Genomic DNA, 14,351 nt, shown 5'->3' with positions numbered 1-14,351 from the left:
GTGTGTGTGTATGACAGTGTCTGTGAGAGTGTGTGTGTGTATGACAGTGTCTGTGAGAGTGTGTGTGTGTATGACAGTGTCTGTGAGAGTGTGTGTGTGTGTATGACAGGGTCTGTGAGAGTGTGTGTGTGTATGACAGTGTCTGTGAAAGTGTGTGTATGACAGTGTCTGTGAGAGTGTGTGTGTGTATGACAGTGTCTGTGAGAGTGTGTGTGTGTATGACAGTGTCTGTGAGAGTGTGTGTGTGTATGACAGTGTCTGTGAGAGTGTGTGTGTGTATGACAGTGTCTGTGAGAGTGTGTGTGTGTATGACAGTGTCTGTGAGAGTGTGTTTGTGTGTATGACAGTGTCTGTGAGAGTGTGTGTGTGTATGACAGGGTCTGTGAGAGTGTGTGTGTGTATGACAGTGTCTGTGAGAGTGTGTGTGTGTATGACAGTGTCTGTGAGAGTGTGTGTGTGTATGACAGTGTCTGTGAGAGTGTGTGTGTGTATGACAGTGTCTGTGAGAGTGTGTGTGTGTATGACAGTGTCTGTGAGAGTGTGTGTGTGTATGACAGTGTCTGTGAGAGTGTGTGTGTGTGTATGACAGTGTCTGTGAGAGTGTGTGTGTGTATGACAGTGTCTGTGAGAGTGTGTGTGTGTGTATGACAGTGTCTGTGAGAGTGTGTGTGTGTATGACAGTGTCTGTGAGAGCGTGTGTGTGTATGACAGTGTCTGTGAGAGTGTGTGTGTGTATGACAGTGTCTGTGAGAGCGTGTGTGCTGGGTATAAATTTAGCTGTGACCTTTCGGAGGCTGGATGTTTCCCGTTTAGTCCAGAATTGAACCGGAGGGAATTCCCTAAATGCCCGGCATTTATAATCTCCCCCTCCACTTCACCTCTCCCCAGCCCTCATCATAACCTTTTTCTCTGTTTCTGTCTTTCTGCCTCTCTCTCGCTCTCTCTCTCTCTCTCTCTCTCTCCATCTATTCTCTCCATCCCAGTTCTGAAGCTGCTGAAGATGGCTAAAGGAATGAGAGCTCTGCTGGATACGGTGGTCCAAGCCCTACCACAGGTACAAATGCACGCACACACACACACACACAGATAAACGAACATTGGGTGAGCCAATACTATGACAATGCTCAACACGGGCCAAAACAGCCCCCCTTCCCCCTCACACTGCCCTGGGAATCCATCCTAAGTTTGAGGCCTGGGGGAGAGAGGTGCGGTAGAAAACGGAGACCCAAACTGCAACTAGGACAGGCTGATCAATGACCAGGAATGTATAGTCTCTCTCTAGCTTTCTGGGCAGTGCTAATTGGTGACTCAGACTGGCCTCCCTGCCATACACACACAAATTCACACACACACAAATTCACACACACACACACACACACACACACACACACACACACACACACACACACACACACACACACACATAGCTCCTATGTATGATGAGTGCAGACAAACAGAGGGGCTGATTGAATGATTATGGCTAGGATTAGAGGCACTGTTTACATGTTCAGTGGGAGAAACTGAACAGAAAATTAACAAGCATTTTTATCTGTTTTTCATCAAGCTGTTCTACCAAGGGTTATTATGTAGATGATGGCAGCTGCAAACAATCAAATGAGATGATGATCTTCAAACAGTAGCTATATCTCTGTACATAATGTGGACAGTGTGTGCTTTCAGGACCATGGCGAGTGCTTTGGGAAAAAGACTGTATTCATAAAGAGTGCTGATCTACGATCATGTCCCCCTGTTTTATTCATTAGGATCTAAAAGGATAAACTGATCCTAGATCAGTACTCCTATTCTGAGACACTATGAATACCGCCCTGGTCTAGATACAGCCCCTAGGCCCATAACCACTACTGCCTAGGCACCTCATGTAGATGTGAAAGGATTTGACATCATGCAATATGGAAGTAGCTCAACCTTTCACTCTAATATTCTTGGACGGAGTTTGACCATGTTGCATAAACCTCTCATATTCTTTCTGATCTCTACAAGTGGCTAGGGGTTGTTTCTGGCTGGGGTACACTGATATTAATACCTCTACTACATTAAGAAATGAGGTGTGGGTTATTAGATCTGGTTGGGCTGGAAAGGCCTGACTCCTTTTCCTAAATAAGGTTTGGTCCCGACCACATCATTCCCACAGAGAAAGAGAGAGAGAGAGAAAGAGAGAGAGAGAGGTAGAGAGTGAGTGAAAGAGAGCAGGCAGGGAGAACAGGCAATGAGAAGGAAGGAGTTTAGGGAAGACGGAGGTAAGGCAGAACAGATCTCCTCTCCTCCGCTGCTATCGATCCCTGTCTCATTAACACAGGACCCTGGGTCGTCTCCCCAAGGGCATCAGGCAGGTAATTAACACCAAGGTGATTAAAGAGGTGTGTGTGTGTGTGTGTGTGTGTTTGTATCCTTAAGTGTGTGTGTGTGTGTGTGTGTGTGTGTGTGTGTGTGTGTGTGTGTGTGTGTGTGTGTGTGTGTGTGTGTGTGTGTGTGTGTGTGTGTGTGTGTGTGTGTGTGTGTGATGAGAGGAGACAATCAGTCTGCTATAGTTACATCTTGAGAAGGAGGTGAAAAATCACCTGTCAGGGTAGTGTTACACACTGTCAAGACTGAGAGTAATGGTGTTCCATGGAGAAGCCCCTGACAGATGTTAGCTAGCTAGCTGAAGGTAACACTCAAACGCATTATGACCGACGCCATCTCTTATCACAGGATCTGCCTAAAATAATGTGTCATATTACCCAACTAGAATCAGCCATTATCTAACATTATCCCATTTCTCCCCAACTGAGCTAAAATGGCTACCATCTGCTGTTCACTAGATGGTAGTGGTGTCGTTCAGTCACATCACATCACCACTAAAGCCAGTTGTTTTCTCTCCTCCAGGGGCTGGGTGATAAACCTCAGATATAGCCTTTGGCAGTAGGCAACGCTGTGTGAATATCACCATTTCTGCTTTCTAAAAGCTAATTACGAGTGCTCACAGCGACATCTTGTACCATTCTCTTAACTACTCATTTTTTTTAAATCCCTGTGATTTTTTTTCTCTACAGAAAATACAGACTTCCTTAAAACTAGTCCCTTGGCCGGGAGAGATTAGCTATCCCCTCTCTGGATTTGCATCTATGGCCACAGCCACTATTCGCTAGATAACATTAGCATTGGGGACCAAAACACAGTAAAAGTGAATGGATCCTGGCTAGCATAGCATGCTCTTAGCTACGTGCACAGATCAAAGTAAATTCAAGTCTCACTTATCACTGACCCAGGTTTCACCCGACATAAATTCACCCTTTGTTTGTCTCTTCCTTGCTTGGATCACCCCTCATAGAATCATGTCATTAAGAATCACAGATCATTAAATTGATCTCAATGGAATAGTGCTATTTTCAGAGGTGCTTAAATCATCCCCAGTAGTGTAAGATCTACAGTCTCCCTGGTAGATACATCACTAATCAACTGTGACACAGGTAGCTGGGGAGAGCTTGCATTAGTTCTGGCCCAAAGGGAACTCGGTATCATACTGAGACAGTCTGACGAGAGACTGAGACTGACAGTATGACAAACAAAGTCTGGATCTAAAGTGCTTTAGAGATTTTTATAGAACTGTTACGTCACTACATAATTTCTACTTAACTTAGACATTGCTGACCTGGGGCATGTTCAGTAGACCCAAACGGGAGAAAACCTTTTGAAATGGAGGTATTACCACCTGAGCTTGTCCACGAAGAGCACACACTTTTCCTTTGTTGGTTTCAAAAACTTTCCCGGACGTTCAGTACCTGCTGAACACGACCTTGGTCTCTAACCCTCACTAAACACTCCTATCTTAATAAACCTGGGTCGTGTTCTTCTATGAAAAACAGCTTCACATCTGTGACTGTTTGTCTTGCGATTTGTTAGCCTGGTAGAGGCTAGATCAGGCTAGATCTGGATAGAGCAGGCTAGATCTGGATCGAGCAGGCTAGATCATGCTAGATCTGGATAGAGCAGGCTAGATCTGGATAGAGCAGACTAGATCAGGCTTTTTGGTATTTTTGGTATTTCATTAGGATCCCCATTAACTCTTCCTGGGGTCCACACAAAACATGAAACATTACATAATACAGAACATTAATGGACTAAAACAACTCAAGGACAGAACTACGTTAAAAAAATGTAAAGGCACACATAGCCTAGATATCAATACAGACACACAAACTATCTAGGTCAAATAGGGGAGAGGCGTTGTGCCGTGAGGTGTTGCTTTATCTGTTTTTTGAAAGCAGGGCAGCTTTTTTGAGCAATATGTGATGGAACAGAGTTCCATGCAATAATGGCTCTATATAATACTGTACGCTTTCTTGAATTTGTTCTGAGTTTGGGAACTGTGAAAAGACCCCAGGGGGCATGTCTGGTGGGGTACATGTGTGTGTCAGAGCTTTGTGAAATTGACTATGCAAACAATTTGGGATTTTCAACACGTTAATGTTTCTTATAAAAATAAAAAGTTATGCAATCAGTCTCTCCTCAGCTCTTAGGCAAGAGAGACTGGCATATATGTAGTATTTCTTTATCTGCCCTCTGATTACAATGAAGAGCATGACATGCTGCTCTGTTCTGGGCCAGCTGCAGCTTAACTAGGTCTTTCCTTGCAGCACTCGACCACACGACTGGACAATCAAGATGAGACAAAACTAGAGCCTACAGAGCTTGCTTTTTGGAGTGTGGTGTCAAAAAATCAGAGCATCTCATTATTACGGACAGACCTCTCTCCATCGTTACAAGCATTCAATCTATAGGTTTTGACAATGACAGTTTACAATTTAAGGTATCGCCAAGTAATTTAGTCTCCTCAACTTGTTCAACAGCCACACCATCAGTTTCCAGGTTCAGCTGAGGTCTAGAATTTAGGGAATGATTTGTACCAAATATAATGCTCTTAGTTTTAGAGATGTTCAGGACCAGTTTATTACTGGCCACCCATTCCAAAACAGACTGTAACTCTTTGTTAAGGGTTTCGGTGACTTCATTAGCTGGGGTTGCTGATGCGTATATGGTTGAATCATCAGCATACATGGACACACATGCTTTGTTTAATGCCAGTGGCAGGTCATTGGTAAAAATAGAAAAGAGTAGAGGGCCTAGAAAGCTGCCCTGCGGTACACCACACTTTATGTATTTGATATTAGAGAAGCTTCCATTAAAGAAAACCCTTTGAGTTCTATTAGATAGATAGCTCTGAATCCACGAGGTTGAAAAGCCAAAACACATATGTTTTTTCAACAAAAGGATATGGTCAATAATATCAAAGGCTGCACTGAAATCTAACAGTGCAGCTCCCACAATCTTCTTATTATCAATTTCTTTCAACCAATCATCAGTCATTTGTGTCAGTGCAGTACATGTTGAGTGCCCTTCTCTAAACCATGCTGAAAGTCTGTTGATCATTTGTTTACAGATAAATAGTATTGTATTTGGTCAAACACCATTTTTTCCAACAGTTTGCTACTGGTCTACTGTTAGAACCAGTAAAGGCTGCTTTACCACTCTTGGGTAGCAGAATTACTTTGTTCTTCCCTCCAGGCCTGAGGACTAAGAATTTCCTCTGGGGCTCAGATTAAAGATATGACAGATAGGAGTGGGTATAGAGTCAGCTACCATCCTCAGTAGCTTTCTATCTAAGTTGTCAATGCCAGGAGGTTTGTCATTATTGATCAATAACAATCATTTCCCAACTCTCCCAAACAAACTTTACAAAATTCAAACTTGAAACGCTCTTCTTTCATTATTTGTTTTTTTTAAATGCATGAATACAATGGCTCACTGTTTGTTGTTGGCATTTCCTTCCTAAGTTTGCCCACTTTGCCAATGACGTAATCATTAAAATAATTGGCAACATCAAATGGTTTTGTGATGAATAAGCCATCTGATTCGAATTGCTCTTTCTGCCCATAATTCCATTTAAAGTAAATTTACAGTAAGTCAGCCAGTCAGATGTGCAGCCAGACTTATTAGCCACTCTTTTTGCCCCATCTCTTTCAACCATACAGTTTCCTCATCAATTCATCGAGCCTTAACAGTTCTAACAGTCAGTTTCTTAATAGGTGCATGTTTATCAATAATTGGAAGAAACAATTTCATAAATCCATCAAGTGCAGCGTCTGGATGCTCCTTATTAATTGCATCAGACCAACAAATATTTTTAACATCATCCACATAAGAGTCACAGCAAAATATTTTGTATGATCTCTTATACACTATTTTAGGCCCAGTTTTTGGAATGTTGGCTTTCCTGCATATAGCCACTATATTGTGATCACTGCATCCAATGGGTACGGATACAACTTTAGTACAAAGTTCTACAGTGTTAGTAAAAATGTGATTGATATGATCCTGGATGATCCTGTTCCTGTAGTGTTTGTAAACATCCTGGTAGGTTGATTAATAACCTGAACCAGATTACAGGCACTGGTTACAGTAATAAGCTTCCTCTTGAACGGACAGCTTGATGAAAACCAGTCAATATTCAGATCTCCAAGAAAGCAGACCTCTCTGTTTACATCACATACACTATCATGCATTTCACACATATTATTTAGATACTGACTGTTAGCACTTGGTGGCCTATAACAACACCCCAAAAGAAAAGGCTTTAGATGTGCCAAGTGAACCTGCAACCACAACACTTCAATAACAATTGGCATAAGGTTTTCTCTAAGCATTACAGAGATATGGCTCTGAATATATACAGCAACACCTCCCCCATAAGCATTTATGTCTCTTCTATAAATGTTATATCCTTGTATTGCTACTGCTGTATCATCAAATGAGTTATCTAAGTCAGTCTCAGAAATGGCTAATATATTAATGTTATCTGATGTTAGCCAGTTATTGATTTCATGAACCTTCAGGCGACATATATTAATATGGGCTATTTTCAGCCCTTTCCTGGGTAGCTTATCGGAGATAGACATAATACTGAAAAGAGCAAGCAAAGCTAGAGAAAAATATATACAGTGCCTTGCGAAAGTATTCGGCCCCCTTGAACTTTGCGACCTTTTGCCACATTTCAGGCTTTAAACATAAAGATATAAAACTGTATTTTTTTTGTGAAAAATCAACAACAAGTGGGACACAATCATGAAGTGGAACGACATTTATTGGATATTTCAAACTTTTTTAACAAATCAAAAACTTAAAAATTGGGCGTGCAAAATTATTCAGCCCCTTTACTTTCAGTACAGCAAACTCTCTCCAGAAGTTCAGTGAGGATCTCTGAATGATCCAATGTTGACCTAAATGACTAATGATGATAAATACAATCCACCTGTGTGTAATCAAGTCTCCGTATAAATGCACCTGCACTGTGATAGTCTCAGAGGTCCGTTAAAAGCGCAGAGAGCATCATGAAGAACAAGGAACACACCAGGCAGGTCCGAGATTCTGTTGTGAAGAAGTTTAAAGCCGGATTTGGATACAAAAAGATTTCCCAAGCTTTAAACATCCCAAGGAGCACTGTGCAAGCGATAATATTGAAATGGAAGGAGTATCAGACCACTGCAAATCTACCAAGACCTGGCCGTCCCTCTAAACTTTCAGCTCATACAAGGAGAAGACTGATCAGAGATGCAGCCAAGAGGCCCATGATCACTCTGGATGAACTGCAGTGATCTACAGCTGAGGTGGGAGACTCTGTCCATAGAACAACAATCAGTCGTATATTGCACAAATCTGGCCTTTATGGAAGAGTGGCAAGAAGAAAGCCGTAAAAGCAACACAGCTGAACACACCATCCCCACTGTCAAACATGGTGGTGGCAGCATCATGGTTTGGGCCTGCTTTTCTTCAGCAGGGACAGGGAAGATGGTTAAAATTGATGGGAAGATGGATGGAGCCAAATACAGGACCATTCTGGAAGAAAATCTGATGGAGTCTGCAAAAGACCTGAGACTGGGACGGAGATTTGTCTTCCAACAAGACAATGATCCAAAACATAAAGCAAAATCTACAATGGAATGGTTCAAAAATAAACATATCCAGGTGTTAGAATGGCCAAGTCAAAGTCCAGACCTGAATCCAATCGAGAATCTGTGGAAAGAACTGAAAACTGCTGTTCACAAATGCTCTCCATCCAACCTCACTGAGCTCGAGCTGTTTTGCAAGGAGGAATGGGAAAAAAATTCAGTCTCTCAATGTGCAAAACTGATAGAGACATACCCCAAGCGACTTACAGCTGTAATCGCAGCAAAAGGTGGCGCTACAAAGTATTAACTTAAGGGGGCTGAATAATTTTGCACGCCCAATTTTTCAGTTTTTGATTTGTTAAAAAAGTTTGAAATATCCAATAAATGTCGTTCCACTTCATGATTGTGTCCCACTTGTTGTTGATTCTTCACAAAAAAATACAGTTTTATATATTTATGTTTGAAGCCTGAAATGTGGCAAAAGGTCGCAAAGTTCAAGGGGGCCGAATACTTTCGCAAGGCACTGTACATTCAGCAGTCCATAACCAATTGGTGTGTGTGTGTGTGTGTGTGTGTGTGTGTGTGTGTGTGTGTGTGTGTGTGTGTGTGTGTGTGTGTGTGTGTGTGCGCGCGTGCGTGTGCGTGTGCGTGCAGCGCGGTTGAAGCTACGAACCCATAGGCTTGGCTCTCTCATCTCTTCCAGGCTTCTGGGAAGGTGAACAATGAGCATGTCATAGCAGATGTCAGCGATGTCCCCACGCGCTCTGACAGCTTTAATGGCTGGGATAAGTTCTTTCCTCTTCTGGCGCACAGCTTCAGGATAGACCTCGTTCAGGAAGATATATGTTCCTCTCAAGTTCTTGGCTCTTTCCAGAACAGCTACCTTGTCCTTGAACTTCAGGAACTTGACCACTGTCTGGCCTGTCACCTGGGACGGTGGTGGGTTTTCCAGTCCTGTGGGCGTGCTCCACCTCAATCTTCCTGTGGTCACGCTCCACCTCAATCTTCCTGTGGTCACGCTCCACCTCAATCTTCCTGTGGTCCGTCTCCACCTCAATCTTCCTGTGGTCACGCTCCACCTCAATCTTCCTGTGGTCACGCTCCACCTCAATCTTCCTGTGGTCACGCTCCTCCTCAATCTTCCTGTGGTCACGCTCCACCTCAATCTTCCTGTGGTCACGCTCCACCTCAATCTTCCTGTGATCACGCTCCACCTCAATCTTCCTGTGGTCACGCTCCACCTCAATCTTCCTGTGGTCACGCTCCACCTCAATCTTCCTGTGGTCACGCTCCACCTCAATCTTCCTGTGGTCACGCTCCACCTCAATCTTCCTGTGGTCACGCTCCAATTTCTCAGAGATCATTTCCCTCACTTTGTCCTCAGACTCCGTCCAGGTCTCATGTGGAGATTCTGCAATTCCATCCGCAACTATGTTGTTCTGCCTTGATTGTCCCTCCAGAAAGTCTCATTTATCCGTTGTTGTTATCATGGATTCACATAAAGAACTGATGTACTCTCTCAACGACTTACAGATTGCTGTCATCTTGCCGTTTTCCTGTTTCAACTCATCGAGCTGACCCTGGGAAAACTGCAAATTGTTATTCAGGTCCTGGACCTCTCTGGTCAGGTCGTTCATTGTTTTACTTGTTGAATCCAACAGTATTTGGACAAAACACGTGAAGCTATTTTCTTGTTGTTGTAACAACTGCTTATACTATTTTTGTTAGTTTAAAAGATCCTTCACGTGTGATAGAGAGACACTGTCCTCAACGGTACTCCCACCGACTTTGGTCTTTGTCATGGTAGCTAGCAACGTAGGTCCAGACAGGGCAGGTCACAGGGAGGTGACAACAACAAACAGCAGGGATCTAGACAGCCATGAACCCGGAACCATCTGCGGTCCCAGCCACAATGGCTAACCACATCGCGGGCTGCTTTCAAGCCCTCAAGAATTTGCTACGCAAATTGCTACTCATACCCATCCTTGGTCGGCAGCATCACTGAACAGAGACTAGCAGTCCCAGCAACTGATGCCAACTGTGTTCTGAACTGTGTTCTGAAAGTTCTGAAAGTTGGATTTCTACTAAGAACTTTCCAATACACTTTCAAAACAACAAACTTTTCAAAACAACAAAATGGAACTCTCCCTCTTTCCGTGTCCAACCGGAAGTGATGTGTAGTGTGTCTCATATTGCTAGATCAGGCCAGAGCAGACTAGATCAGGCTAGAGCAGGCCAGAACAGGCTAGATCAGGCCAGAACAGGCTAGAGCAGGCTAGATCAGGCCAGAACAGACTAGAGCAGGCCAGAACAGACTAGATCAGGCCAGAACAGGCTAGAGCTGGCTAGATCAGGCCAGAACAGACCAGAGCAAGTCAGAACAGACTAGATCAGGCCGGAACAGACTAGATCAGGCAAGAACAGGCTAGATCAGGCCAGAGCAGACTAGAGCAGGCCAGAGTAGACTAGATCAGAACAGACTAGAGCAGGCCAGAACAGACTAGATCAGGCCAGAACAGGCTAGAGCAGGCCAGAGCAGACTAGATCAGGCCAGAATAGACTAGAGCAGGCCAGAACAGACTAGAGCAGGCCAGAACAGACTAGATCAGGCCAGAACAGACTAGAGCAGGCCAGAACAGACTAGATCAGGCCAGAACAGGCTAGATAAGGCCAGAACAGACTAGAGCAGGCCAGAACAGGCTAGATCATGCCAGAACAGACTAGAGCAGGCCAGAACAGACTAGACCAGGCCAGAACAGACTAGAGCAGGCCAGAACAGGCTAGAGCAGGCCAGAACAGACTAGATCAGGCCAGTAGAGCCTCCCCCCCCCCAGGGTACCAGACCAGACAGAGCTGTGTGCTGGCTGCTGTGACATTGGCTCTGTAAGGTTACATCTCACTAATGGGATTGTGTTTTCTGAGCATATTTACTACATAACCTCTTTATGCAGTACCATTCAGCAGACAGAGAGGGATATACTGCTGTGTGTCCTGGGTGGCTTCCAACTACACAGTCACAATAACAGAGTAAGGTTACGCAAACTGACAACTTTTCCAATTCTCTCCTCAGGCTCCTCTTGAGGATTCTGATACGATGTAGGACTTGGGCTTTGGTCGTGCACCACATGTCCAGCTTTCACTTCTCTTTTTTTGGTAGCAGATCTGCCCAAGCGAAAGGCAGAACAACTAGCAAATTATGCCTCTACTGAGGATTCTGATAAGGTAGAGGCTGGGCCACAACATGGATGCTGGGACCAATAGGTTTTGTTGCTTGGTAAAAGGCAAGGCCAAAACACCTGCTGTTCTTTCAGTGGGATGCAATGTTTAGAATGTTTGCCTTAAAAATGTATGATTTGGTGCCTCCAGGGCATTTCAGATGGCTGATTGAGGATCTTTTTACAGAAAAATGTGTTTGTTTTCTATGACTGTGTTATTTATCTTTGTTTTGCTTTTCGTACTGTATTTGATGTGTATATTTTTGTCACTACGGTGTTCATCCGTATTTTAAAAACAACAACATTTTCACCTTTATTTAACTAGGCAAGTCAGTGGACAGCCTACACCAGCCAAACCCGGATGACACTGGGCCAATTGTGCGCCGCCCTATGAGACTCCCAATCACAGCCGGTTGTGATACAGCCTGGATTTGAACCAGAGTGTCTGCACTGAGATGTAGTGCCTTAGACCACTCTGCCACTTGGGAGCCCAAAATTGCTCTGTAAAAGAGACCTTGGACTCAGCATGACTCCCTGTCAAAATAACGGTTCAATACAAAAGAGAATGTAGAGCAGAAACAGTTCCTAATACTGTTCCTATGTGTGTTTCAGGTGGGGAACCTGGGCCTGCTCTTCATGCTCCTGTTCTTCATCTATGCAGCACTGGGGGTTGAGCTGTTTGGAGAACTGGGTGAGTTGGTAGTGATGGGCTGGAACAAAACCCTGCATACCCAAGGGCGCGCCACATTCAGAGTTGTACATATCCAATCCTGTTAGATTACAGAGCCAAGACAGAATTAAAAAGGGACTTGTAGGTTAAGTATCTGGACGCAGCCAGAACCAAGAAGTATCAAGGAGACTAGGCAGGAGAACAATAACACATCAGCTAGGCCTGTCTTCAAACTGTCACACTCTCTCTATGGACTCTAGTCATGTCTGCTGGAGGTCATCTCTCATCCCATCAGTTTTGAGCAAAGGATTAGAGCCAAATGCAACTGTAGTAAGGAGAGAGATTTGTAAACAATCAGTCAAGACAGCTTTAAGACCCGGAGCAAACAACCACGTCTGCTGTTGTTGGTTGTTGGTTTCTAAGAGGACTGAACAGATAAATGTTCTCTATATAAACTGTTAGTTTCTCTTCATGCATCTTTATCTCTCCCTCTGTCCCTTCGTCTATCCCCCTGTTCCCCCCTCTCTGTATCTATCTTTCCCTATTTGTTTCTCTCTCCCCTTATCTCTCACTCTCTCTTACCTCCCCATCCCTCCCTCCCCTATGTCTCCCTCCCCCATACCTCCCTCCCTCCCTACTCTCCTCTCCCAGTGTGTAACGAGGACTACCCATGTGAGGGGATGAGCCGCCATGCTACCTTTGAGAACTTTGGCATGGCCTTCCTCACTCTGTTCCAGGTCTCCACTGGGGACAACTGGAATGGGATCATGAAGGTATGGATGGACTATGGAGTGTTTATTACAATAAATGAGATAGTTGATCATCTGATACTTTAACCCAAAATGACTTGGATTACCATGTTTCAAGGTGTTGCTATTTGGGTTGTATTATTCAGTTCTCATTTTGATGTCTGTGGTTGGTATTTGGTGCCTGGTTTCTTAGCTGCAGAGAGGTTTCAGAGTAATTACAAGCCCTGTGGCCCTAAGGGCAGACCCCAAGCCTATGTCCTGCTGCTTAAGAAGACCATTCCAATCCTCCTCTCCTTGAGCGCTACCATAACCAGACCTGTCACAGCTCTGTATATCCTCCTTTAAATAGGGGAATGTGTCCCACTCCCATTTCACAGTCCCCCCCCCACGCTCAACGCATTATGGAGTGTGACAGGGGCGCACCGTAAAAACACCTCAGTGGTTTGTAGAGGTGCGGGTGAGGATCACAGCCGCTACCTCTCAGCTGAAGCGGTGAACTGTAATCACCTCTCTTAGATTACTACTGATGAGACCTTGTGAGCTTTCACTGCCTTTTACCTGGAGATGTGTTGGATGCAAACTGTCTGGAACGAGGGAGGGGGAAGAGAGAACGAGAGTGAATCACCACTGTGCTGACAAGAGAGAGGGGAGGGAGGGATGGAGGGAGGAAGAAGAGGGGAGAGGGGAAGAAGGAAACACTTGAGACTACACAGTGAAAAGGTCAAAACAAATGAGAGAGAACAGACTAGAATCAGCTCATGTCTGGATGTCTTACAGTTAATGTATGACAGGTCAATTTGCTCACAAAAGTCTTACATTGATATCTTTGTTTCAAGTTGGAAAGCTTAACTCTTGTTCATGAAGTTGTTCATTAGAACGTGTTGTTTCTGTATAGTCCCGTATAGTCCTGTGTAGCTCAGATGGTTGTGGGTTCGATTCCCACAGACGACCAGTACTAAAAAGTATTCAAATCTATGCACTCACTAATGTAAGTCGCTCTGCATAAGAGCTTCTGCTAAATGACGTGAATGTAATAATGTCTTAGCAGGACTTCATGGCTTGACCTAACAGACAGCTCCTCCTCTCTCCCACCTTCCCTCCCCCTCCCTAGGACACGTTGAGGGAGTGCCCTCCGGACTACGGGCCTGACTACTCCTGCAACCCCAGCCTGCAGTTCATCTCTCCCATGTACTTTGTGTCCTTTGTGTTGACGGCCCAGTTCGTCCTGATTAACGTGGTGGTGGCGGTGTTGATGAAGCACCTGGACGACTCCAACAAGGAGGCCAAGGAGGAGGCGGAGATGGACGCTGAGATTGAGCTGGAGCTGGCCACGGGGGCCCTATGCTGCATGGGGCCGGAGGGAGTCTGTGCAGGAGGGAAAAAGGGGGGAGGAGCAGGGGGAGGAGCAGGGGGAGGTGGAGGAGGAGTGGATAGAGGGATGGGAGTCCCAGGCAGTTCCTCCGGGGGGAATATGCATCATCACGTGGCAACGACGCATCCAGGAACACTGCAAGATCCGAACAATCGTGATCCCTACTCTCCTGCACAGGTGAGATGGATGGATGAATATATTTCTGTCTGTTTCTGTCTATTTGTCTTTCTATTTGATATTATAGGAGTTACACATATAAACAGTCTGACACACCCGTGTGTAGTACATAGACGTAAGGTTGAGGTCATTATGACAGGGAGAGAGAGGACAAGAACAAGAAAAGACAGAGGAGACAGAAAGATAATCAGAGACATTTAGTCTCCTTCCCGTTCTGACATC

At 44.6% G+C, this 14,351-nt stretch overlaps 1 protein-coding gene across 1 annotated transcript in view; it reads left to right on the top strand.

The window, feature by feature from the left end:
* LOC139399461 (voltage-dependent T-type calcium channel subunit alpha-1I-like) overlaps nt 1-14,129 on the top strand; it is a gene marked incomplete at both ends in the record, with an annotated part of 28,580 nt that extends 14,451 nt beyond the window's left edge. Inside the window, 4 exons of the mRNA XM_071144875.1 lie at nt 984-1,054; nt 11,774-11,852; nt 12,483-12,604; nt 13,692-14,129. Of these exons, the coding sequence (XP_071000976.1) occupies nt 984-1,054; nt 11,774-11,852; nt 12,483-12,604; nt 13,692-14,129 (710 nt within the window). The remainder of the gene's footprint in view (nt 1-983; nt 1,055-11,773; nt 11,853-12,482; nt 12,605-13,691) is intronic.
* Between the last annotated feature and the right edge of the window lie 222 nt (nt 14,130-14,351).

The sequence above is a fragment of the Oncorhynchus clarkii genome, unplaced genomic scaffold (assembly GCF_045791955.1).
Source record: "Oncorhynchus clarkii lewisi isolate Uvic-CL-2024 unplaced genomic scaffold, UVic_Ocla_1.0 unplaced_contig_7742_pilon_pilon, whole genome shotgun sequence".
Lineage (NCBI taxonomy): Eukaryota > Metazoa > Chordata > Actinopteri > Salmoniformes > Salmonidae > Oncorhynchus > Oncorhynchus clarkii.
The sequence above is the reverse complement of the archived record's forward strand: the minus strand, read 5'-3'. Positions and strand labels throughout refer to the sequence as shown.